This window comes from Malus sylvestris, chromosome 5 (assembly GCF_916048215.2).
Source record: "Malus sylvestris chromosome 5, drMalSylv7.2, whole genome shotgun sequence".
Taxonomy (NCBI): Eukaryota; Viridiplantae; Streptophyta; class Magnoliopsida; order Rosales; family Rosaceae; genus Malus; species Malus sylvestris.
In genome coordinates, this window is record NC_062264.1 from 40,885,511 (window position 1) to 40,911,397 (window position 25,887).

General features: G+C 38.6%; 7 protein-coding genes and 2 non-coding genes across 11 annotated transcripts; 1 reads left to right on the forward strand and 8 right to left on the reverse strand.

Annotated features, from left to right (window-relative positions):
• Positions 1-268: 268 nt before the first annotated feature.
• TRNAL-CAA (transfer RNA leucine (anticodon CAA)) lies at positions 269-352 on the reverse strand. The gene has a single exon. It is a non-coding gene; the product is annotated as a tRNA-Leu (tRNA).
• An 80-nt stretch (positions 353-432) lies between these two features.
• Positions 433-505, reverse strand: TRNAR-ACG (transfer RNA arginine (anticodon ACG)). The gene has a single exon. It is a non-coding gene; the product is annotated as a tRNA-Arg (tRNA).
• A 731-nt stretch (positions 506-1,236) lies between these two features.
• Positions 1,237-2,106, reverse strand: LOC126624051 (protein SRC2 homolog). Its single transcript, XM_050293046.1, has one exon. It carries the CDS (start codon positions 2,050-2,052, stop codon positions 1,489-1,491), a length of 564 nt encoding a protein of 187 aa, XP_050149003.1. The 5' UTR covers positions 2,053-2,106; the 3' UTR covers positions 1,237-1,488.
• Positions 2,107-3,380: 1,274 nt separating this feature from the next.
• LOC126624787 (uncharacterized protein At2g34460, chloroplastic-like) lies at positions 3,381-5,494 on the reverse strand. The gene is made up of 5 exons (XM_050293897.1): positions 5,224-5,494; positions 4,928-5,146; positions 4,670-4,789; positions 3,747-4,019; positions 3,381-3,640 (listed from the first exon to the last, which is right to left on the reverse strand). The coding sequence occupies exons 1-5, from the start codon at positions 5,380-5,382 to the stop codon at positions 3,476-3,478; spliced, it is 936 nt and encodes a 311-aa protein (XP_050149854.1). The 5' UTR covers positions 5,383-5,494; the 3' UTR covers positions 3,381-3,475.
• Positions 5,495-6,064: 570 nt separating this feature from the next.
• On the reverse strand, positions 6,065-7,758 carry LOC126622912 (uncharacterized protein At2g34460, chloroplastic-like). The gene is made up of 5 exons (XM_050291592.1): positions 7,513-7,758; positions 7,219-7,437; positions 6,973-7,092; positions 6,553-6,825; positions 6,065-6,433 (listed from the first exon to the last, which is right to left on the reverse strand). The coding sequence occupies exons 1-5, from the start codon at positions 7,756-7,758 to the stop codon at positions 6,269-6,271; spliced, it is 1,023 nt and encodes a 340-aa protein (XP_050147549.1). The 3' UTR covers positions 6,065-6,268.
• A 525-nt stretch (positions 7,759-8,283) lies between these two features.
• On the reverse strand, positions 8,284-13,028 carry LOC126624786 (DNA replication licensing factor MCM3-like). 2 transcript variants are annotated; one of them, XM_050293895.1, is made up of 16 exons: positions 12,835-13,028; positions 12,639-12,736; positions 12,310-12,518; positions 11,897-12,027; positions 11,583-11,821; positions 11,250-11,486; positions 10,951-11,105; positions 10,657-10,865; positions 10,272-10,434; positions 9,989-10,191; positions 9,708-9,767; positions 9,533-9,622; positions 9,184-9,362; positions 9,008-9,076; positions 8,749-8,893; positions 8,284-8,592 (listed from the first exon to the last, which is right to left on the reverse strand). In XM_050293895.1, the coding sequence occupies exons 1-16, from the start codon at positions 12,898-12,900 to the stop codon at positions 8,533-8,535; spliced, it is 2,313 nt and encodes a 770-aa protein (XP_050149852.1). In that variant the 5' UTR covers positions 12,901-13,028; the 3' UTR covers positions 8,284-8,532. The 2 variants fall into 2 exon arrangements, with proteins under 2 accessions (XP_050149852.1, XP_050149853.1); XM_050293896.1 differs by having other exon boundaries at positions 8,749-8,890; positions 12,835-13,027.
• Positions 13,029-13,969: 941 nt separating this feature from the next.
• Positions 13,970-16,931, reverse strand: LOC126623664 (3-oxoacyl-[acyl-carrier-protein] synthase I, chloroplastic-like). Its single transcript, XM_050292619.1, has 7 exons — positions 16,314-16,931; positions 15,306-15,737; positions 14,936-15,109; positions 14,737-14,850; positions 14,547-14,648; positions 14,360-14,426; positions 13,970-14,270 (listed from the first exon to the last, which is right to left on the reverse strand). Exons 1-7 carry the CDS (start codon positions 16,773-16,775, stop codon positions 14,203-14,205), a joined length of 1,419 nt encoding a protein of 472 aa, XP_050148576.1. The 5' UTR covers positions 16,776-16,931; the 3' UTR covers positions 13,970-14,202.
• Positions 16,932-18,877: 1,946 nt separating this feature from the next.
• LOC126623416 (high mobility group B protein 14-like) lies at positions 18,878-21,966 on the forward strand. Of its 2 annotated transcripts, XM_050292304.1 has the most exons (7): positions 18,904-19,062; positions 19,457-19,626; positions 19,739-19,921; positions 20,696-20,753; positions 20,853-20,897; positions 21,409-21,489; positions 21,600-21,966. In XM_050292304.1, exons 3-7 carry the CDS (start codon positions 19,743-19,745, stop codon positions 21,654-21,656), a joined length of 420 nt encoding a protein of 139 aa, XP_050148261.1. In that variant the 5' UTR covers positions 18,904-19,062; positions 19,457-19,626; positions 19,739-19,742; the 3' UTR covers positions 21,657-21,966. The 2 variants fall into 2 exon arrangements, with proteins under 2 accessions (XP_050148260.1, XP_050148261.1); XM_050292303.1 differs by lacking the exon at positions 19,457-19,626 and having other exon boundaries at positions 18,878-19,062.
• A 179-nt stretch (positions 21,967-22,145) lies between these two features.
• LOC126623414 (uncharacterized protein ycf23-like) lies at positions 22,146-24,551 on the reverse strand. Its single transcript, XM_050292301.1, has 9 exons — positions 24,220-24,551; positions 23,983-24,048; positions 23,715-23,789; positions 23,568-23,630; positions 23,349-23,408; positions 23,161-23,250; positions 22,969-23,076; positions 22,673-22,795; positions 22,146-22,358 (listed from the first exon to the last, which is right to left on the reverse strand). Exons 1-9 carry the CDS (start codon positions 24,421-24,423, stop codon positions 22,227-22,229), a joined length of 921 nt encoding a protein of 306 aa, XP_050148258.1. The 5' UTR covers positions 24,424-24,551; the 3' UTR covers positions 22,146-22,226.
• Between the last annotated feature and the right edge of the window lie 1,336 nt (positions 24,552-25,887).

A 25,887-nucleotide genomic window follows, 5' to 3' on the forward strand; every position in this document is an offset into this window, starting at 1 on the left:
AAGAAATCAATTTGTCCAGTTAAATGGAAGACCATGTAAGGAGAAAGCCGCCAGCACTATCGTGTAGCTATCCAATATTAAATTCTCAATATCTCATTATGTGACTGAGCCTAATCCCGTTAAAATATTGTCGTATAAAAAGAATTACAAGATATTCCCTAGTTTTGACTTTTGAAGGTTGAACTACACATGAAAATTGCAAAATTGGATTAAAAAAGAGCTATAAATACAAAACAAAATTACAAAAAAGAAGATCATTGTCATAGAATGTCAGAAGTGGGATTTGAACCCACGCCCTCTTTCGAAGACCAGAACTTGAGTCTGGCGCCTTAGACCACTCGGCCATCCTGACATATTGTTTTGAGATCTCTTTATTTTATCAAATGCATTGCATTTAAAATAACAAAAAAATAAAAAAAGAAGGGACGACGACGACTCTGCTGGGGATCGAACCCAGAATCTCTGGTTTCGTAGACCAGCGCCTTATCCATTGGGCCACAGAGTCGCTTGTTGATGTTTGTGGTTTGTCCTCGTCATTTATCACTTCGTGACTTACCCATTATTTTATCTTTATCGTTAAAACTCAAAGTTTTCAAACATTTTTCATTAGTTTTCCTTTAAAAATAACTTTAAAATGATTGTGAATTGCGTATTTCTTAATACTTTTATTGAAGAATAACCTAATCGTCAAAAAATTATTGGGAATCACGTATTTCTTAATACTTTCATTGAAAAATAGCTTAATCATCCATTCATGTTGTAATATGTGAAAACAAACACAACATGACGCGACCAACACATGTTATAATGTATGAACAAAACAAACATCGGATGACATTGTTCTAACAATCTTTCCAATTTCATACAACCTACTAATCAGAGTCTTAAAAATAATAATGTTATTTGAACCACATTTATTCATTTTACCCTTTATTTTGTCCTTATCGTTAAAACTCAAAATTTTCAAATCATTTTCATTAGTTTTCCTTTAAAAATAACTTAAAAATTATTGTGAATTGCGTATTTCTTAATACTTTTATTGAAGAATAACCTAATTGTCAAAAAATTATTATGAATAACGTATTTCTTAATACTTTCATTGAAAAATAGCTTAATCATCCATTCATGTTGTAATACGTGAAAACAAACACAAACATGACGCAACCAACACATGTTATAATGTTATAATGCCACCAACACATCTTTCCAATTTCATGCAACCTACTAATCAGAGTCTTAAAAAAAATAATGTTATTTGAACCACATTTATTCCATAAAACAAAGAAAGTAATTAATTGTAAAGTAATTAAATGTACGTAACTAAGAAAAGATAAAACTATTTAAACCACATTTACTTACTAATCACCTCCCTAATATGGTGAGAGTGATCCAAACAAGTACTAGTCCATTGCATGCACGAAAAACATAAACATTTGCTCTACGTGTCACATGCACTTTTATACAAGTGACACATCGAAAGTTCAAAACCTATGCCTCGTCGCCACCTTTCACCGCCACCACTGTCTCGTCCTCCTCCGCCTCCTCTCTCACACTAAACGACAAAGACTCCCTCCTTATCAAGAACCTCCCCGTCGGCGGCACCCACAGGTTCAGCAGCCCGTGGGGCCTACCCGACGGCCTCCACACCTGCACCGTCATGCACTGTATCGGATTATCCGCCGGCTCCCGTGCGTCCCCGCCCTTCAAAACGTCGCACAGCAGCACCCGCGCGCTCCCCACCGGCTTCTCCCTCACGAGCCCGTGCGCGTAGATATCAACGTTCAGCGCTGCCAGCACGTCGTTCTCCAGCAAGTCTTCCCGGAACTTCACTTTGACGACCTCGTTCCACGTGGGGTTGGTCCCGCCGTGCTCGTCCACGCTCGTCCTGGCCGCGTGGTAGTCCTTCTCCACGTACACCACCGCGTACGCCCTCACTTGCGTCACGTGCTTCACGTTCTTCAGGTCCTGCGCCGAGATTATCAGCACTTCTATTTCTCGGAACTTCGTCGTCGCCGCCGGCACCGCTCGCCGATATTTCGGCACCTTACTCATTTCTGTTCTAAATTTCTAATCAAGTTGAGAGAGAGAGAGAGGGAGTGGAGAGACTCCTCTTGCAATTAATTTGTAGTTACATTGGCGTTATTTTTAATAAATATTTGACACGTTAAAACAAAATTATCCGTTTAATAAACGCCAAAGGATGTACATTGAAATCGAAGTGGTCCAGGATTATTCGGAGTTCGAAAAATATACATGTGAAGGTTAAAGATATTTTGAATGTTTAGTACAAGTTCTTTTTATGCCTACCAAGTATTTGATAGGCATAACGTATTGGGTTGACAATGCTCGATATAAATTCTCTCGATATTACTCATCAGATTGTTCAACATTTTGTTGAAATTTGTTGATATGTGCGCGTTTGGCTGACGACAACAAGCTAACTAAATATTCGACGAATACCTGAGTGAATAAATTGAAATTTTTTTGCATGCTTCCCGCTCTAAATCCGCCATTGCTTGACACATGATGAGAGCATTTGTGTTTGTGCTAAAAAAGAATTTAGTATCTTTAATAATATTCTAAACCAATCACGCACTGTTACAAAAATGCATAACTTGTTTCTCTGGATCAGTTATGTTTCTCTCCTCTCCATTATGTGGGTCTCAAATTTGAAGGGTCCAACTTCTATCTTCCATTGTGAGCTTCAATTTTGAAAGGCCCAATGTGTAGAGCAATCCAATGACCTCAATATTCAATAATTCGTGGACAGCACATTGCCCACAAACCTCGAAAGCTCACATGCATGCCACTAAAAATGATTCAAATATTCCAAGTAATTGCCTGTAAAGAGATTATATTCTCCTAACCTTGCAATTTTAAACACAGGCCACACCACTCCCAAATCATTTTGTTTGCGGTTAAAGTAACATAATTTGACAGGTGTGAAGCTCCCATTTGCTCAGCTCCTTAATCCCCTACCTATAAAACCCACTTAAGCTTCCTCATTTTCCTCAAACCAAAAGCATTAGCACACTTCTTCCACTTGTGACTTGAGACTTAGTATCAGAAGAAGAAGAAAATATGGAGGGGTGCAAAATGGCCATGGTTTTCACCATCTGCATGATTGTTCTTGTGAGCTTCGCGTCGCTCGGAGCTGCTGAAGATGTTGGTGTTCCTGCACCTGCACCGATGGAGAGCGCCGCGGCTGCTCTAGGTGTTCCTGCTGCTGCACTAGGAGCCATGGCTTCTTTGCTGGCTTTCTTGTTTTAAACTTGTTCATTTAAGTTCCCCATCATGTTTTTTTCCTTGCTTATTTTCTTTTGGAAGTGATGTTCAATTTCTTATGATTAATTAAATTTGGTTTCAAGAAATCAAGAGAATTATTCATAATTTAGTTTCAATTCTTTCATATAACCAAATATAGGCAAAGCAACATAGTAATCTGGTTCCGGAATGAAACTGAGTGAGTGAAAGATCACCGTTGCTTGATGGAACCAAAAAGATCCTCATAAGAACGCTTAGGGGCATCAGGCCGCGAAACTATCTCCACAACCTTGTAAGACGCTTCAGGATTCAGTAATGCCTCGACAGCCACTTCTGCAACCAGGTCTCTAGAGATGCTGCCTTCCGAAAGAGTGTCCTATCAGGAGAGATCATAGACAACATTAAGTTAAAACAGCTCGAGTTTTCGTACTTAACAAGATTAAATGGGGAGAGTTCTCAAAGTGTGACAAAAATTGTGTTACCTCTGGCTCCATTACAAGATTTCCGGTTGGAGGGTCGTTTCTCAACCCACCGGGCCTTATAATCGTGTAGTTTATGCCAGACTTCCTGATATAATTCTCTGCCTGAAGCTTTGCTATTAAGGTGAGCCCAAAAACATTGAGGAAGATGTAAGCTGGGTTGAGAATCTGCCCCATTGCTGCTCCATTGACCAAGATGGAACTCACAAGAATAAACCGGTTCACACCAAGTTTACGGCATGCTTCAACAAGGTTTACTGTGCCAAAATTATCAACCTGCACTAAAATAAACCATTTTCAGACATCAAAACATGTTCAAATAACGAATGTTCTTTCCATTACAACCTGGACTAAAATTATCTTATTTCAGATAGCAGAACACGGGGCTAGCCGCTTTCTAGTGTGCATATACAGAACCATCAAATATTTAGTGCCATTCGAGTTGCATTATGTACTGAAGCCAAGAAAAAGTATGAATTCATTTCCCACTCGATGTTCGAATAATGATAGTTCTTTACATTACTAGCCAAAGGCTAAAACTCAGGATTTTAAAGGCATAAATTTGAAGCATCACTCATTTGCTAAAGTAAAACTCAAACAAGAAACTACTTAAAGATTGAACTTAATCAAACACCAATCGAAAATCAACGGTGGACTACACAAAGATAGAAGTAGTATTAAGATTACAGAAAGATGGACTACTGATCAACGCCGATACCATCCCCAACTCAATCACTTGCACAGTCTAGCAGGCGTAGGGTTTTATACAAAAGGCCTCGATGCAATTAGCTGAACCACTCGTTAATATATAGTCTATTTTTCGTTTGCCAGGTTTCTGATGTGGGAAGTTTACATTTTTTCAACAAGTTGCTTCACAAAGTAATAGAAATAGATGTTAATTGCACAGATAAAAGAATCAAGGTGACCTTCCATGGAGCAAACACATCCCATCCGTAGCTAAATCCAGTGGCACAAATCACAGCTTCTGAATCATCACTTATCACTTCTGCTAACTTAGCAGAACCATCTGTCACATCTGCCTTCACCTGAACATTCGCAAGAAATCGTTTCATCGAGGACCCGAAAAAATTAAACATTCTCCAAAAAACAAACACAAAACGAAAAACCCAATTGAGTTCCCAGCATGAATCAATACCAGCACTTGAAATTCTGAAGAAACTCACAATTTGAAGAGCTGGGTTGTCTGAGGGAAGGCTAGCTTTCGCTTTCTCCAAGTTCCGAACTCCGGCTTTAACTGAGAAACCCTTGGCCAGCAGCTGCTCAACAATTCTTTTACCAGTATTTCCAGTGGCACCAGCCACAAATATTTTCTTCTTCCCAATCACATTGGTCTCAGTTGAACTTGTCTCTGTAACTTCCTCTGTAATTTCACCCCCTTCCATCTACACCAGAGATTGACATGTTAATAGTTAAAAACTAACATTAATGGCATTGGAGAGAGAGAGAGAGAGAGGGAGACCTGAGCGGACTTTAGGATGGGAAAGGACCTGGTGTTGGAGGAGGAGAAGGAAACCAGAGAGCAGGGTTTGATGGTGGTGGTGGAAAGAGGAGGGAGGAGGTGGTGAGTGCAGAGACGGTGAGGAGGGTTTCTGAGAAGGAGAGGCAGAGGAGTTGCCATTTGCTTTATCTTGCTCCCTTGAAACTTCTACTTATTTCTTGTCCTCCAAGTCCAACCAACAGCGAGACCCCGTCCTGTCTTGGCTTCCCATTTGCTGTGTGCGACTCTGGGTGGGCAGCTTCCACATCAGTGTTTCGAGGGCCCCTTTCCTCCCTTTATTGGGGTTTTTCTTTTGCCTTCTTTTGGAGATATTTTTAACTGCGACGGAAACACAGGATGGTACACTATATGTCATTATATAAATGGTAAGATATGTGTGTTAAAAAATTAATAATTTAAAAAATAAAATTTTGCTTCACTTATATAAAAACACATAGTGTATCAGTCGTGTTCCAATCATAATAAAAAATTTCGCTTCTTATTGAGTTGGCTATGGACGTCTGTTCTTTTTTTAGGTATGTTTATAAAGACGATTTGAATTTTAGTTGTGCAAGTTAAGGATTTAAGTTGAGGATGTCCTTAACTTCATCCTATTTCTATTTCTAGGGTGTTGTTTGACGATCGAAATCGTTTAGTTGAAAGATTTTCATTCAAGCATTACCGATGCAAAGAATCGAATAAATCAATATTTTTTTAGCCATTCAATTGTTCGTAATTTCATTTCAATTTTATCTAACGAACTATGGTTTTTATGCTCGTTTAAGAGGACCGAACATTTTCAGATTTGGATGATTTTTTTTTTTTGCAAGGATGACCTTTGAATGAGGTGCTAAAATGTAGACGGTTCTGATCATTGAAGATATTACAGGATAGCCTTAAGAAATATAAGGACATGAGTAATAGGGTCATCATAACATATCTGCATTAATTTTGATCAAGCATGCTGCAATCTCAGAATCAGAAGGCTTCTAAACTAAAACTTCTGTGGAACCAAACTGATCAGAGGTCACCGACGAGCGATTGAACTAAAAAGTTCGCCACATGAACGCTTGGGGGCGTTGGGCCGCGAAACTATTTCTACAACTTTGTAAGATGCTTCAGGGCGGATTAGTGCCGCAACTGCTACTTCTGCAACCTGATCTCTTGAGATTGTGCCTTGATAAAGAGTGTCCTATACCAAGAGAGAGCAGAGATAGAACATAGAATTTGAAGCAATGACTAAGGTTTTAGTACGGAAACAAGACTAAATGAGAAAGAACATAAAGGCTGATGAAAATTATGTTAACATACCGCTGACTCCATCACAAGATTTCCAGTTGGAGGCTCGTCTCTCAACCCGCCAGGCCTGATTATCGTATAGTTTATGCCCGACTCCCTCACATATTGTTCCGCGCGAAGCTTTGCTATCAAGGCGAGTCCAAAAACATTAAGATAGATGTAAGCCGGATTGAGAATCTGGCCCATTGCTGCTCCATTGACTAAAATGGAACTCACAAGGATAAACCTAGTCACACCAAGTTTCCGGCATGCCTCTACAAGGTTGATTGTGCCCAAATTATCAACCTGCAGTGAATTTACCTCTTTCAGAACGCCGGCTAATGTTATGCGTTCATAAATCAGTGGAAAACCAAGTATGCGCAACGTAAAGATTTTGCTTCATAAGCAGAATGGAGATAAAGGTCGACTGCATAAATAGAGAATCGAAGTGACCTTCCAAGGAGCATACAAATTCCATCCAGGGCGACATCCCGTGGCACATATCACAGCTTCTGAATCATTGCTTATCGCATCTGCTAGCTTCGCAGAACCCTGTGTCACGTCTGCTTTCACCTACAAACAAAAATGCAAGTCATTCTTTCATCCAAAACCCCATACATTAAGCATTCCCAAAAACAGCAGAGACCCGATTGAGTTTCTAGCATGAGGCCTGCCCTTGAAATATTTGAAGAAACTCACGATTTCAAGAGCTGGGTTGTCTTGGGGAAGGCTAGTTTTCGCTTTGTCCAGGTCTCGAACTCCAGCTTTAACCCGAAAACCTTTAGCCAGTAGGTGCTCAACGATTCTTCTGCCGGTACTTCCAGTAGCACCTGCCACAAAAATCTTCTTTTTCCCGATGGCACTCCACTTGATTTCATTCCCCTCAGTAACTTCATCTGCAGAACCAATCCCTTCCATCTGAGTGAAAACCAAGTTATAAAAACATCGATTGCATGATCTTCACACACAGAGAGTGAAAGAAAAAGAGAGTACCTTGGTGGAATCAAGGATGGGAAGAGACTTGGAGTTGTGAAGAGAGTTGGAAATTGCAGAGATGAGTTTGGTGGTGGTTTGCATTATAGAAAGAGAGCGGCGGCGATGGGGGCTGGGGGAGGAGCGAATGAAGCAGGTGAGACGACGGCGAGGAGGGTTTTTGTGAAAGAGAGGAGGCGGAGTAGGGTTCCTACAGCAGAATTCTTGTCCTCCAAGTCTAACACGCACGCCGTCTTGGCATGCCATTACGCCCTGCCTGCCTGCCTCTATAACTTCCCCTACATTTTTTCTTCTTAGGCTTATATTACAACTTAACAAGTATCACAAAACCTTCAAACTTCTACTTTCCTTTCTTTTTGAAGGTTTTTTTTCCCTTTTTTTTTCTTTCATCACCATATTAACTAAATTTTTTTTAAGACAATATTCTAAGTTAATTTGATTTTCGAGGAGGGGAGTTTGAACTTGGGTTGTCAGTAAATTAATCGCTTGGATGAAATGATTCGTTTGATGTTATTTATTTTGTTTAACAATTGGACTTAAGCCGTAGCATCCAGTGCTGTTATACAACATCATGTGTATGAAAGCTTACAAGGATCATTAGCGTGTAAAGCCATGTCAGCTGATATACTCGTGTCCATGTAAGGTTTTTGATTTGTAGTGTTATTCAATGCTCGTTGCACTGATGTGGCCATCGCCCTCACTTGTTTAGTATCCTATCAGCTCATGAATATTATGCAATAAATTATCCACCATCCATAAAAAAAATAAAAATTATGCAAATAAAAACAGATTAAATTAATAAAAATCAGATTCTTAATTCAAGGTCTAAGAACTACAGACAACAAGATACACGAGGCCAACACAGAAAGTTAAATCAGTATTCCCCTCCAGAGATGCGCAACGGGTCCAATCTGTTGCCAAATTTTGCTCTCCCTGGAATTCAAGACTTGGAAGTGAAGCAAATCCGTCTCAGCAACATACATTCCTAGCATTACATATTGCATGTGATCCTTTACCAACTCATGATATTATGAACACTGTTCCACCATCTACCATCACTATGTTTCTCTTTCGGAGCTCCTGAACATAATCAAGTTCGTGAGTTGTTATTTATCCTTCCGCAAACATACTAGCTCGAAAAATAATAAAAGGAAGAACTAAAAAGTCAATGATTTTGGTACAGAGATTGCAAGATGCTCGTACAGTATGTCTTCCGTGAATTTAATGAAAATTTACCTCTAATAGGAAGGTTATCTCTGTACTTGAGTAAGGAACACTTGCTCCGTCATTGACAGCATTCTCTAAGGCCTCAACAGATATGCTGTCGGAGCGCTGTACTGTACGTACTTGATTTAAAACATCAGTAAGTGCTTTTAACCTGCTGGTGCAGAAGGAATAAAGAAATTGAATTGGCATTAGACACAATTGACCCAGATGTGAATTAAACAAAATAGAAAAAAGAAGAGCAACTTGGGTTGGTGCTACTAGGCAGAACCTTTCGGAAGAGTTATCAGCAGCAGCAGATTCAGTGTGAGGGTCGACATCCATGGGTTCAGTTGTTGAACTAACACAGGTAAAACAAGAGAAAACAAGTTAAATGAATGTTGTGAATTTGACAGCACAGATAACATCAATTTATGGATACAGGCAATTTCTGGAAAGTACACTTACCCTTCATTCCCAGTACCATTGCCAGACCCATTATCTTGACCTGCGGGATGGTTAGCTCTGCCGTTCCTCTCCAATTCTCGCTCTCTTTCTTGCTCGCGCTCCTCCATGTCAGTCAACTCTTTGTGATAAATTGCAAAATTTAAAACTTTGAGAGCAGCGTCAACATCAGACTTTGAAACCTGTTAAGGTAGATTTATCATTACTTTTGAGTTTGATGAACGTTACAATTGACAGTCACAGAACGCATAAACTGATGAAGAAACCATAGTTTTGATTCCACAAATAAATGAAAGAGCAGAATGAACGTGTCCCGTTTGGACTTTATTAATCATTAAAGTTGACAAGGTACCTTTCTGCTCAACTTTAATTTTGCATGAGCAGTTGAGAGACGAATGATGGTTTCTAATGTTCTGGCAGTGATTGGAAGTGTTCCTCCAGTCTGAATAACAAAATTGATATCAGATTATAGTCAGAATGTCATTGCATTGACCATGCCTAAATATACAATGATGACAAATGCTGACCTTTGCATTTGAACTGGCATTTCTGAGTTCTGCATACGCTGTTGCAATTTGTTCAGAGGCCTGTGGAAAAAAAATTTGTTATTAGCCGTCAGACAGATTCATAATGCACTGACCAGGTCAGGAAGACAAGTTCATAAACTATCTGAAAAGGCTCTCCACAAGAAAGAGATTATATGGCAGATTGCACAAGTAAGATTCTAAGATAAGCAACAAATGACGTGACCGAGGGAAAACATACGTATATTATTGAGTATATAAATCATCAAATAAAGAACCAGTACCTCATCAGTCAGATCAGGCTCAATCCTATTCTTTGCATAATGAATATACTTTTTAAGAAACTTGATTGTGAGCGTATCACGCTTTCGACCCCTATCAGTTTTTTTCCCATGTAGCATTCGGTTATACTTAACAAACACAGATGAGTCATTATCAGTTTCATCTTCTCTTCCAAAAGCCGAGCTCCCATCAAGCATTGCCTCACCTACACTTATAAATTAGTGAAACTTATTTTGTACTTCTCAAAGATCATAAAACATAAACAGGAGATTTCTGCTTTAGTACCTCCAGTTGCAGAACGATACCGATGCATGCGCAACACATGCTCTGAGACTTGACGGTCAATGTCAGGGTCCATTTGATCCAATACGATAAACAGTAAATCAAAACGAGAGAGCAAAGAGTCTGGAAGTCCAATATTCTTTGTTGGTGTCAATGAGCGATCATACTGCATGATTCATAAAAAAACCTGCGTTAAAAAAATTTGACTAAAAAGGTCGTACCCAGTGCACAAGGCTCCCGCTTTACGCAGGGTCTGGGAGAGGTGAATGTCCATTAGCTGTGTCACTTAAATTACTTAAATTACTTAAATAAAAAAAACGCGACAGTCGGAACAACAAATTGCAAATATGTTATCAAATGGTTGATGACCATTAGCTGTGTCACTTACAGAACCATATATGGGATTTGCAGCAGCCACCACACTGCACCGTGCATTGAGGGATGCATGGATACCAGCTTTGGCAATTGTTACAGTCTGCTGCTCCATAACTTCATGTATGGCAACACGATCTTGATCATTCATTTTGTCAAATTCATCAATACAGACAACACCACGATCAGCAAGAACCATCGCACCAGCTTCTAGCCTTCTCTCCCCTGATAACAGACAGATTTGTATCTTCCTCGTAATAACATCATAAAATGCAAAAGTTGAACTGCAAGAGATGGAATATGTTATTACCTGTCTCTTGATCCGAAGTAACAGCAGCTGTCAAACCAACACCAGAAGAACCCCGGCCTGTAGTTGATATTGCCAATGGAGCGATGTTCATAATTGCTCTTAGAAGTTGAGATTTGGCAACAGAAGGATCACCAACCATCATCATGTTAATGTCACTAAAAGAAATGAAAAGACATTTGTGATCAAGATTCAATTTTGTCTAGAGGAACACTTAGGCAGGGCCTTAGAAAAGAAGGGACTAGATAGATAAGCTTTATTAGGATGGTAAAATCCCCGGAAAATTTTGAATCATAACTTACCCTCGTAAGTGAGTACCATTCCTTAAGTTCTTTTCCATTCCACCAAGCATTAGCAATATTACTGCTTTCTTTATCCATGAATGTCCATAAATAGAGGGTGCAATTGAATTCCCAAGCAGGTCAAATGTATCACTTCTTTCTGCTATCTTTTTTATGTTCTTTATGTCATCAGGACTGTAAATTGGTGCATTTGCTTCTTTGTTGAGCAGCGAAACGCTGTTCGCTATGAGAACAGTCCTACACAAACAAGGCCATTAAGTCTAAGTATTAAACTAGAATACATTATTGTTTAAACAAGATAAGAACTTTTGCAGTCCTCGTGGTTGAAGCTACCTGAATACTCCATTCACGCTTCCCTTGCTTTTACCAGGAAGAGCTTTGTAAATCCCTACAATCGCCACACGGTCTCCTGGTTTGCATGAATCAACGAGGTCATCCTCAACTATGACATCCACTGTCCGCGGAAGCTGACCAGGAGCAGAGTTCTCAGGAACTTCTTGCATAGATAAAGTTTGATGATCTTTGTATTTGCATAGTCCATACTCAGTCACCAATAAGTTACCATTTTCGTCCTGTGGCAATATATTTTCATAAAAAAGTCCCTTCTCCAACGATAAAATAAGATACAATGAAAAACTTGAGATTACCCTAGTAGGATAAACTGCTCCCGTAGGCAAACCCATATTGGATGTAATGTCTCGGTATTCTCGAGAGGTGAAGTTTCCGGTACTAGGGCAGAAGTGAACACTCTTAACAACTTTTGGCCTCACAAGAGAACCTACAAATGAGTTAGTTACCAGGTTAGACTCACCCATAGCCAACATTCCCAACAAAAACATATTGATATGTTTCACTAGCTGAACTGAAAGCTAAGCAAACGAAGAATCTTAGGGTTTATGATTTTCTAGTCTAAATCAACACCACTAACCTTGAATTCCCCATAAAATTGTTTCTTTTATTTACGTTTTTCCTCAAATTTTAATCAAGAATGGCCATTTCCGAGACGTAAATCGAGCATGAAATGAAAGCAAAAGTAGAGGGCAGGGGAGGAAGAAGGTACATTTGGTGACAATGCCCTGGACGCAAACCATGGAACCAATGTACTCGGAGAGCAGATCTCTCGGCGTGACACGGCGCGAGACGAAAGCACCTTCAAACCCCACCAGAAGTTGTTCTCCTTGTTTCAGGTACCTCGGGTCGATCCTGTTGGCGATTTCAGTGGCCGCGTCGTTGAAGGATTGCATATAATCACTTGGATTTCTCAGAATCCTGAAAATTGAAAACCGAAGGCAAAATTAAACTAGGATTCTTCTGAAATCAATTTGGCGATAGTAGAAGTTGAGCAAAGCTAGCTGTAAGGAGTTTGGTTGGTGAGAAAATTGAATGAACCTGGAGCCAATTTCGCCGTAGGAGTGGAGATCGGAGATGTCGACGATGAGGCGACGGCGGTTGTGGTTGAGGACGGCCTTGATTTCGTCCATGTATATCTGTGCAATACTTTAACTAGTTAGAGAGAGAAAGCAAGAGAGTTAGAGAAAGAGAGAGAGAGAGGATGAGGATGAGGAGGAGGAGGAGGAGGACATACGCCATCTTCCAAGAAAGCAAGGAGCTCTCGGCGGTGATTTGCCCTAACTTCTTCGCTGATGTCCATTTCGCTTCGCGCTCGAGTTCTGCAGAGAAGAGAAGAGAAGATCGGCGACGACGGCTATTGAGAGTTTGAGATGGTGAGCGACTGCTCAGTGCTATCGAATCCCCTTTTCTCAGTCTAGGGCTATTTATTTTGGCGGGAAAATGATGGAGCTTTACCCTTCCTTTGGCGCCAATATCATCATCATATGCCACGCTGTCGCTTTCCCTTTTTTTTTCTTCTGAAATATTTTTTCAATTTTACCTGACTAATAATTATATGGTCATTATATTTCTCTTTCCATACGTAATGGAATAAGAGTTTTCTCATTCTTTGTGCGCGAGAAATTTTTTCTTGTACTCGTAATATAAGTGGTATATTATGTGTTATTATATAATTGATGGAAAATTTTATTTTGTATGCTGTTAACTTTTCAACACATGAATCTTACTATTTGTATAGAAACACGTAATGTATCATCTTATGTTTTAGACGCATTGAAAAATTTCTCATCGTGCGCATGATTCGGATCGATAGTGTAATGAACATATATTAATATAAAAAATGTATCAACATTTCACTATTAATATGACAGGAATACGTCGTCAATACAGGTTATGCACAAATCATTCCCACGACCCAACTTCGAGGAATGAAAAAGATTATTCAAAAGCTTCTGAGTTCTAGAAGTTTTTTTTTTTGTCAAATGATAACTTTGATTAAATTATAATATAAACGTCTACATCTTCAACAAGAATATTAAATAAAAACTTCAGACCAAGAGCATCTTAACAGAAAGCATATCCGCGAGGTAACATATGAGGCTACAGCATAAGCAGCGGTATTTTCATTCCTCTTGACAAACACAAACCTCACCCCTCCTAATTGTCCTCATCCAACTTGAAGGTTACACAAGCTGCTAATACAAAATATGCAGAGAGGCAAATCCACGCATAAGTCTTCATGATATGGTAACGGGAGGACAATTCGAATTTCAAATTTAGATGCGTAGGGGAGAGCACACTGCTCTAGCAAATTGGGCGAAACTTGGCTACACCCACGTCTGCGTTGCCTCTATCTATATTAGTCACACTTCTTACTAACCATCAGATAATTTGAAGAAAGATAAAAATATAACATTCTAGTTTTCCTCACAGAACCAGGTATCTAAAAACGACTTGCGTCCATAAAAAAAGAACATTTCTGAATCATTACAAAACTACAGATGGACTCAAATGTAAACTGATGAAGCTTGCCTCCGAAATAAATTATGATCTCCTCTAAGCATCGTTGATGTACTACAAAACTTGAACGCAAGTCGGATGATCAGGGCTTGAACGCAGAGAAGGCGACGACAGAGTTATGTCCACCAAATCCAAATGAATTCGATATGGCTGAAAAAACACACGAAAGTTTATTTGAACGGTATTTGAGCAATTGGAAATGTAAAGGCACTGGGAGTTTCAAGGTTTGGCCTTCTTACCAACATTCACTTCATGCTGCTGCTTTACATTGGGAACAGTGTCAAACTCCACTGAAGGCTCTGGGTTCTGTTTCATAAAGGACACGACACACATCGGAAACCATTACTATAATGTTTCAAATACGAGAGATCAAACTACCGCTATGCTGTAGAAACCAAGTCCAAAATCATAGCAACAATAACATACAAATTGGTTTATGGAAGGATGCAGCCATCCAGTTGTTATGGCTTTAATGACAGCAATAGCTTCCAAACCCCCAGAAGCACCAAGACAGTGGCCTATCATAGACTGAAACAAAGTAAAGGCAAGAAAAACGTAGTCAGGAAAGAAACATCATATGAATTATAGAGACAGAGGATCAGAGAAGAGAGATTGCCTTAGTTGCATTGATCTTGATATCTTTAGTGTTCGTGAACACCTTCTTTATAGCATTTATCTCGGCAAGGTCACCAGCAAGGGTAGAAGTTGCATGCGCATTGATGTAGTTAACCTGATAAAGTGAGGGAGTTCACTAAATGATGATGAGGAACAATCACTATATAACACAAGAAAGGTTTACGGAAAAGAGAGAGTACCTCCTCAGGTGACACACCAGCATCTTCAAGGCATCTCTGTATGCATGTAGATACACCAAGCCCATCAGCTCTTGGATCAGTCATATGATACGCATCACAGTTAATACCACCTCCCAAGTACTCGGCAATAATTGTAGCACCTCGTTTTGTTGCATGTTCCAAGCTCTCCATTACCTGTCAAAACAAATACCCTTCTTATGTTATGATTAAAATCATAAGACAAAAACTGGGTCAACTGCAGTGTATACATTCAACACTTCAGTCATCGTGAATTCATGATTAGCTGAGATAGAATTTTGTACCATTCTGTCTACTAAAAATTAGATTACATGACCATTTTGTTTCAAAATTAAAATCAACGCAGGCTTACCAATACACCAGCACCTTCGCCCATAACAAAGCCATCTCTATCTCTGTCCCATGGCCTGGAAGCCGTTTTTGGATCATCATTTCTCTGAGACAAGGCCCTGCATGCAACAAACCCTCCCACCCCAACAGGAATTATGGCAGCTTCAGTTCCGCCAGCAATCATCAAATCAGCTTCACCCCGACGAATGTGATTTGCAGCAGCATAGAAGCAATAATTTGAAGTAGCACAAGCAGTTGAAATGGAATAATTGGGTCCCATAAAACCCAGATCAATAGCGAGCAACGCAGACCCCATGTTTGTAATAGCATAAGGAATGAAAAAGGGGGTAATTTTCCTGTGACCTTTCTCTATCAGTGCATGAACACCATCAGAAAAGACGGTAAGACCACCCATTCCAGATCCAACAAGCACCCCAGTCCGCGATTTATCAAGCTGTAAGTGAAGCAAAACCAACCATTTTAGACACTCATTTACACTACTCAGAACACAGAAAAACAAATACAACAAACATTTCTGCACTTCATGTGTTTAAACACAACCAAATCAAATTATATACTCCGCACACGTTAACGATTCTTCCATGCATGTCCCAAAATAAGCAAACCATGAAATCCCAGATCCATAGTTTCTAACAGAACCCATTACTCTTACCCACAAAACTACATCAAATCAATCCCAGAAATAACCAAATTGTTCAAATCGGCAAATTAGCACATTCTGTTAAAAACCCATCAAGCTAACGAGCATAATTAAACAAATGCTTTCAAATCAAAGAAAGCAATGACCTAGGAGCACTTATCGTTACACATTCTACCGAAAACCCATCAAGCTAATGAGCATAATTGAACAATTAAACACATGCAAATAATAAAAAAAAGCAATGACCTTGGAGCGCTTACCTATCTCAGAAAGAACCAAATCAGCAAATTAACACATTTTGCAAAACCCCATTAAGCTAATTAATATACAGAAACCATTAAACACGTGCAAATGAAAGAAAGCAATGACCTTTGAGCGCTGATCGGCGCCAAGATCAGCATCCTCGAGAGCCTTCTTCCCAGCAACAATCGAGTACCGAAGGCAATCGTCCAGCCGTCGATCGTTCTTCCCATCAATGTATCCCTCCGATGAGAACCCGCGGATCTGGCCCCCGAACCGGGTCGGAAACTTGGACGCATCAAACCGGTCAATTGGACCCACACCGCTCTCTCCGGCGAGGAGCTTGTCGTAGTAAGTATTGACGTCGTTGCCGAAGACGGAGACGAGGCCCATTCCGGTGATGACAACCCGCTTCTTCGGGTCCATCTCGCGCTTAGGGGCGGACACGGCGGGGACGGAGGAGGCGGATATGAATGAGATTCGCCTGGAGGAGTTGGCTGTTCTGGTAGTGACATTAGGGAAATGGGGGGTCCGTTTCCGAATCGGGTCGAGCGGAGCGGGCCGGAGAGTGGAGGATTGGAGGGACTGCATGGCGATGAGAGAGAGAAAGTGAGTGCTTAGAGAGAAAGAGAGAGAGTGGGTGGCGACGCCAACGATGTGAGTTACTTGGAGGAGAATTTTGGTTTGGATTCAACTTTTGAGCTGCCTCTATTATCTATGTGATGCCACGTCACTGTGCGTAGGAGATGAATAGCTGCAGCTTCAAGCCTTCAACAACTGAGATTTTCTTTCTATTTTATTTTTTTCATTTATTTTGTTGTCAAACTTCAACAGAGATCTTGACTCTTTGCCACTTTGGTAACTGTACCTCTCCGATTCATTTACTCCTAATCCATCAAATCATTAGATCCGTGCGGTTAAAATTTGATCCAACGGGTGAAGTTATTATAATTTTTAAAATGAACCTCTTTGTAATTGTTGAATCAAATTTCAATGGTACATATCCCCTTATTTGATGGATTAGAAGGAAGGGATATGGATATGATCCATTTCCCTGTACATGGATAATGCTAGCATCCTCACATTGTCACGTATTTTTTCATCAATAATGCTATTCTTACCATATTTTGTTCCACAATTGTATATCATTTTAGGTGGCATCTGATATGGATAGTCACATCATCTAAATTAATTAGCATTTAATTTCAAACTGTTAATCAATAATTAATAAAAATATTGTTAATTAAATGATGGTTGTTGTATACGAGGAGTCTTGTTTTTCCTTTCCCTATCCCTTATGCTTCTTCTTCCTTCCCTTTTATTTTTCACGCCAGTTTTTTTATTGATTTATGTTGATTTTCATGATTATGGTCAAGCTTTATAGAATTTACTTGTATATCACAATCACCATTGATTTCTATCTCCAGACTCATGCCCCGTAGCCCCAATCCTCATTCCCCTACAAGTATTTTTGTCTCCAATCTTCATTGGTACTCCGTAGTTGTTCATCTCGTGATTTTTTTTGTTTTCTTTTCATACATTTTTTTTGTGGGTTAAAAGAATGATTTCATCTAATTATTTCATTTAGTAATGCCTATTAGCTTTCATGTGAATTACGAGTCATAATCAAATTTGTCTATCGGATTAAGGTTCATACCCAATTAAGTTACTAACATCAGAGGGAGATTTTGAAGTGTGCAATTTTCCTTATTTAAGTGTTTTAATTAATAAGAAAATTGAAATTAAATGATATAGCTTATCCAACTCATTTGCCACCTAAGATGTTAAAAAAATGTGATATAAAATTATGGTAAGAATAACATTACTCTTTTTTCATTTGTGAATAAAATATCTTAATTAAATAAAGTTGAACATCAAGAATTTGAAGATTATTATGATAAAAATAAAATCATTCAATTGAAGATCGTTTAATCAATCAAATGTATCCAACAAATTGATCGTTGATCATAAATATGTAAAAAAGAAGGCATACATACAAAGTTCTTAAAGATAATTGGTATTTTATGAGATTATATTAGAAGACTGTTTTTATTTCATGGATATTATTTTTAGTTTTTCATAACAGGGATATTGTGTTAAAATTAAGTCAATCCGATTCCTAAACCTAAGTATTTATTTTAGTATTATTTATGTTCACATATGATTAAGAAGAAATTGGCTTGTATTGTTTGTTGCCGTCAACCAAATAATTTACAAAACAAGTTAAGTTTTGATTTTACCTACAAAATCAAAGACAGAAAAACAAAATCCTTTTCCAGTTTATATATAATTATCGTCCAATGAGTTTTGAATTTTAAGCTATCATAAATTGTCGTGCGAAAAATTGAAACAGACATGATTAAATTGAAATACTTATGCCATTTAGTACTACGGTTTGGTAGGATTCCTCTTCACTTGTAAGTGAAAGGTTTTAAGTTCGATTCTCTCTAAAGATGCAACCACATTATTGCTAACCAATCATGAGACTAAATCCACCATTCTCCCTTATAATATCGTTTATTTAAAAAATGCTATGTTTTATTGTGATTTTAATGTTTGACGGTAGAAATTGGGCCCAGCCTAGTTACCTTGGGCCTGATTAAACCACACAGCCCAACTTCCTGGTGAGACTATCACTCGTTAAGCCGTCACATCAACCACCGTACCCCGCCAAAACGTCGTCGTCCTCTCAGAGTGCTCGCCACGGTCTAATCATCAATCGTCACTGTGCCTGCCCACTTCCCACACCAACCCACTCACCCGACCCGATTCCACGACCGACGCCAAAAGGCCCGAAGCGAAGAAACATGGCAAAGAAAACGAGCAACTCCCAGCAGTCTCCCTCGTCTTCTTCCTCCGCCACAAAAGCTTCAACTGGGTAATTTTCCTCTACTTTATCTCTTTTCTCACCACATGTTCATCGCTGTTTGTTCAATGCTTTCTGAATTTTTGTTGGGTTTTTTTTAAAAACCCATGAAATGATAAAATTAAAAAAAATGGAAAAAGAAAGCAAAGATCGTTACTTTCTGCTATTTTGTTAATTGGGTTGTGTTGTTTTGTGTTGAAGAATGTGGGGAACTCCGTACTTGGAGTCTTGGACAAGAAGCTAGGTTAAGCTCAGTTGGGTGGTGGGGTTTGTTCTGTTAGTTTAAATTTGAGAAATTGGAAATTGGTGATTTTATTGCTTCTAATTTCGTTCGGTTATTCTTTAGCTTTGTACCCTTTTGAATTTCGAGCAATGCTTAGCGTATACAGTGTATACTTACTCTCAGGCTGCTTGCTGAGGAATTGGGTGATAGAAAAGAAAAAGAGGAAATAGAAGAACTAGGAAGGGAAGGAGCTTTTCAGGGTTATGAGTTGTGTAACTTGTGTGGCTCTGAGTTTCACTTTCAAGAAAATGTTTAGTGATCGTGGGAGGCTGGACTCGATGGAGGGTTTTTAGGTCTGTTGTGCTTTTGATGGTGTGACATTGACGGTTGAATTGTTTGTTTCATTCCTTTTATTCCCGGCCGAGGCATCGGTGGCCGTTGAAAGAAATTCTTCAATCTTTTTAGGGAAATGGTGTTGAAGGTCCAACAAAGTGAAGGGACAAGGAGGTCAACAAGGTTAAGCAGTGTAAACGCGGAGGGAAAGAGAATCGTTTCAGTAAAGAAGTCCAAAACCAAGCAGAAGAAGAAAAGTGCAAAAGTTGATTCCAAGATACCCAAGAAACCGCCAACTGCTTTCTTCTATTTCCTGTATGTACCTGTTTTCGTTCCTGTTTTGCTTTTCATTTATGTTTATTATACATGTTGTTTGATTGTCAAGTTGCTGTAACTGATTAAATTTCCAGCTTGCTCAATGATTTTGTTGTTTGATTGTCTTAGTCCTGCAAGAACACGTCATCCTTTTGGATTGCTGAAATTGAGTATCCAGATAATGAGACTGACCAACCTCAATCACCCCATGGCCTCAAATTTGGAATTTGCCCCCTCTAATAACGGAAGATATAGAAACTGAAGATCTCTCAACTATCCATAATATGAATACTAAGAACCAGAACCATAATCACGACTGATGATGAAAATTGATATTAAGTTATTTATCAAATCTACAAGGTTTCAGTCAATTTCTGAAATTCACTAGTTGTAACTTTCCATAGAAAATTTTCGGTGAAGTTTTCTAAGTATTAGTCCCCTCATTCTTGTTCAGTATTATTCTACTTTGTTTTATTTTCATTGGTACTTCAATCTGAAAAAATAAATCCACGGTTTCTTCGTTTTCAAATTGAATTTCCCTTACTTCTCACTACAGTTATTTTGTCAGTGTAAGGTCAGATTAACCAAAGCTGGTTCTTTGTTGTTCTTTTGTTATGATGTTCTTTATTTTTTTTGTGATTAATTATAATGTATAATGCCTCAATGAGAACGCTATTTATCAAGCTCACTCTGAGCACCTTTCTCATATATGAAGAACCAACCATAAACATCTTGAGGTTTTACTGACTTAAACTGGTTTTTCTTGTGTTTAAGGGAGGATTATCGTAAGGAACTTCAAGAGCAAAATCCAGGTATCAAGCAAATGCGCGAAGTAAGTTTATGATACGGTAATCCGTTTAACTTTTTGCATGTTTTTCATTGTTGCTCATATCATCAGTTCTCTTGTATATGAATATACTTTCTGATTCAGATTGGAAAGGTGTGTGGAGAGAAGTGGAAAACAATGACATATGAGGTTTGTGGTCTCTTTATACTTTAGTTGGCCTTTTATGTTTTCATTATATTTTTGCTTTACTTTCTCTAAAATTCTGTATTGACGACCGGATGAAGTATGACTTTCAAATCGTGGGTTGTATTTAACCTAATGTTCTGACCTATAGTTTTGGTTAAAATATATGACCCATTTACCAGTATGGACTTGTTTGATGTGTATGCAGTTGTCTTTTTTTACCTAAGCTAATTACTATAGTGGATCTCATCTCGCTTAAATACTGACCCGCCTTGGGTTCGTGAGATTTACAGCTAAGTGATACTGGCTGAATCATGCAACGGTTCTTTCCTAATGACTGTGCGTGGTTCTCACCATTTGGACTATCTTACTTGTTGATCATCTAGTGGCATGAAGCTTCAAATAATATTTTAGCTTTTTGACTGTTTACTAGTTTCCCTAACAATGGTGATTTGGCCAAAAATAGCTTATAGAATTTTGTTCTTCGTTCTTTACTCTCTCTTTCTTCTTATATTAGGAAAAGGTTCAGTATTATGATATAGCCACGGAGAAACGAGCTGAGTTTGAGAAGGCCATGGCAGAATATGCACAAAGAAAGGTAAGCTTGCTTTGAATGATCGTTATAGTTAATAAGCAGAACCTTATCTTACAAGCAATGCCGAGTGGTGCTGAATTGCAATTTACTAAGCAGATTTTGAACATTTGCAGGAAAGTGGCGAGGATGAAGAAACCGAGGATGAGGAAGAGGAAGATTGGTCTGTCTAAGAAATCATGTTTCCGTATGGTGGGAGTACTCTAGTTGTATGCAAGTCATAGGTCCTGGTCATGTGTCTTTTGTAAAACTGTCTATGCCTGTATCATTCTTGTCCATATCTGTTCACAATTCGAATTTAGTGGTGAATTCAGATTTTAACAGTTGGGTATGTACTTTATTTAGTGGAAGATGACAAGTCTAAACCTTACTAGGAACTTCTAGTTTTAGCTGTCACCGGGCAATTGTATCGAATACACTCATTGTCGCGTCATGTTCTTGATTCCTATCAGTTTTCGAGAATATATAACTTCTTTTCCTCTCTTTCTTTTGATTTGTTAGTGTAGTTGGCCAGAACTTCTTTCAATTCTTGCGCAGAATAAGATTCGTCGAGGGCAATCTGGTTGAACGAAAAATGTTCTTGCACCCGATGCTCGGGTCCAAATCTTTCTTGTTCTGTGAAGTTCAGTTTATGCAGCCAAGGAAAACAATACCCAGAAATCTGAAAGAAAACTGCTGCTCTTATTTATTTGGATATTGTTGCCAACAATGTATGTATATTGCTGCGCTATATGATTACTGGATTACAGTTTCAAAACTTGTTCTTCAGCTGCAGTGAGCCTACCAGCTGAAGCTCCTAATGAATTGGAAATACTCCTCACTTCTGCAATCATTGCAACCGCATCATTGAGCTTGTTCACGGCTGAGCCGATGCCCTACATCCGAAAATGATGAAACAACCAGTAAGTTAACCACACAAAAATAGCTAGATAACATACTTCAGTGTTGACGGATTTGGACGGCAGGGCAAAGTGAGACGGGAAGTACGCTTATCAGGCGCAAAGTATCACGAATTCAGTTTCAGAGGGTTAAAGTGAGATTCGCGTTGAGTTTGAGAGGGTCATGCGCAAAGTATCATGAATTCAGTTTCAGAGGGTTAAAGTGAGATTCGCATTGAGTTTGAGAGGGTCAACAAGTAAGCTTTTGATGAAATGTGCATGTTACAGAAGCAGGTTCATGGTTTACATACCACACCAGCAGCTCCTGCTGCTATTGCCATTGGGGCTGTAACTGCACTCAGTCCGGATGAACACATTACCGGAATCTTGACAGCACGGGATATCGAATATGCTGCTGCCAATGTTGGTGTTGCCTAAAACATGAAATACTATCATCAAATGTGTCTTGGAATAAAACTGGTTGCATGTGTTCAATCCCAAGTTCTTGTTTTATATTCTCGTTTGGTCTACTCAGGCTCGTCTGGAGCCTAAGATTAGATTGGATAACTCGTAACAGTTAAGGTATGTATAGGTTAACTCGTATTACCTTCTCGACCAAACCAAGAACACCTGATTTCGAAGGACTAGTACATTTTCCCCCTTCGGTTTGAATGATGTCAACACCTTCCTGCTCCAGCATCTCTGCAAGCTTGACCTGTACATTGATTCAACTACCTTGGTTAAACCAAATACACCGTGCCAACACGCATCGATAGTCACTTTCAGCAATGATTCCGACCTGATCTGGAAGGCTTAGTGTATGAGGTACAGTGACTGATAAGGTCACAGATGGAAGAATCCTCTTGGTCTCCTTTGTCAGATTCAATATCTGCGAAGGAACTCAACAGAATACAACAAGAGAATCCGATTAGTACACTTATAGCGCTATGTTTTTCGTAATTTGCAAGGTAACAAATGTGGTACCACCTGCTCCGAAGTGAAAACCACTCCCATCTCGTAAAAGGAGTCATAGTTTCCAATCTCAACCTGCAAAAGCCATCAAATTTATCATATCAACACAAACCGAAAAGCGCATAGCAATATTGTTCTGAAACGATTTAGCAGTCCCTCGGAGGGAACCAGGTCACATAATCAAATTCTTGGCCTGAAATGTATGGTACGAAAGGGGTTAGTTTGTAGTCGAACCATCAGTGCTCCTGCTTCAACCGCAGCTGGAAATGCCGCTGGATCCACAGAAGAAACACAAACCTGCACAAGGAAGACATCCTTATACATGCAACCTACGGTTGGAAAATGATGATCACGATACGCTTAGAAAGCATATGAAAATACCGGAAGAGAAGTTAAATCGATAGCAAGCTTCACCAACTCCGGGTCACAGGCTATATCCACATGAGTTGCTCCTCCCTATAGATACAATGACACATGACAACATGACATAAAAAGTTCAACATTTGCTCGGAAATTCGATGATATTTGACACCACAATCAATGTGCTCTAACATATTCAAATCCCTTGGTTCAAAAACATAATCTGTTTTTGTTTAGCGAGTTCATCATTAGTTCATAACTTCATCTATAAACGGAGTAAGAAACAAACCTGCTCAGCGGCAGTAACGACTGATGCAACATTTTCTTTGTCAAAATTCTGCAATCCTGAAATAATCTGAAAAAACACAGTAACATCAGAATTCTTGGATATCAAGACATGGTTATTAAATTGCAGAACCGAAAAGTATTTTTCTTTTTAGCTTCTCCACGTTTCCCAGCAACCAAACAAAGCAAAACACGATAATAATGCCACGGTACAGTCAACGGGAAGTAGGATTCGCTTTACCTTGAGAGCTCTGCGTTCATGAAAGTCCCTGAGGACTGATTCCTTGGTAGCTGACAGAAGTGCTTTTGTGGTTAAAGTGGCTCTTTTTTTGAGAGCCAAACATGGCCTTGAAGGCAGAGAGTTACCCAGAAGAGGGTTGTGGTGGGTAGGTCTGAAACTGGATAGAGAGGGTGGTGAAGTTTGTAGGCAGATTGAGGCCTGCATCTCTACTCTGGCTGTAGGTTTTCAGGGGGTAGAAGTTGGAGGGAAAGGGATAAGAGGGGTTTGGCAGTGGCAGATAAAATGTTTCAGAAGAAGATAATTTGGCTGCCACCTCAACATAAATACTATGCTATGTAATTATTTATACTTATTTAGCTTTTTAGCCTTGGCAATGAAAACTGATAGATGTGATTCTTGAGTTTGTCTACTACTTATTCCGTGAAAAATTTGTTAATATTCTTGTTAAATAGTCATGTGAACAATCACGTGACCACCTTTATAAGAGTATTTTTGTCAAACCAACATCTCTACTTAACGAGGATATTGAAAGTGTTTTCACAGAATAACCAAATGATTTATGGTAGACAAACTTAGAATACCACTTCTATAAATTTTCAATGTTAAGTTATAAAGTGAGAAGTTAGGTCAATCTCAGTAATAATTTTAGCTAAAAAGCCTACATATGTTGTATCATTATTTGTATTAATAGAGATAAAAACCACATACATTGGTGGGCCTTAGACCATCTCCAAATGAAATGTCAAATTTTGAACATAAAATTTAAATTTTGATAGTTTATGTGGCACTTTGACATATTTTAAAGTTTTGTTCTCCAACCGATATGTCAAATTAAATTATTATTTTATTATTTTATAAAATAAATTATTAAACTAATTAAAATTTAATAAATGACATTTAAAGGTTAATCAGTAATCTGTTCACCTTCCTTGATTAAAAAGAAAAAAAAAGTAGGATAATTGGATCGGTCGACTCAACATTAATTATAATAACTTATTAAACTAATTAAAAATTAATAAAAAACATTTGAAGCTGTTGTCAAACCTCTTTTGTTGTCAATCCATGTCATCGCCACATAGGATTTAACATTTTGGTTGGAGAATATTAGTCTGATTTTTTTTTGCTGTTATAATTGATATGTATATTTTGACATCTTCTTTGAAGATGCTCTTACCTCTATTAGAAAGATAATACAAATAGGAGATAAATATAATATTACTCTTTAAACGATAGATGGAGCCTGGAGAAGATATTACCAAGTTGACAGGGAAAATTACCATAAAAAAGAAGAGGAGAACGTGACACTCCAATATTTCTATCCCTTATCATATGTAAAATTACATATAATACCCTTGTATCTTCCAAGATAAAATTAATAAAACACTCTTGGTTTGCTAATTTGGTTTTAGAAGATTCATTCTGTTCAAACTAAAATGCGGCAAGCGGCTTGTAGCTCAAAGAATTAAAAGTGTTTAACTTTACATACGAAGTCCTGCGTTTAATCTTACCTTTGCAATGTATATAAAAAATTCTAACATATAATAATGTCATCCGAGTAACGTTCTATGCCAATAATACATAGATATGTGTAGATAAATAAAAGTGGCACCGACATCGTAGTCAAGAATTTCTCCAATAGAGTAGGCAATGACATTAAATATGTACAAT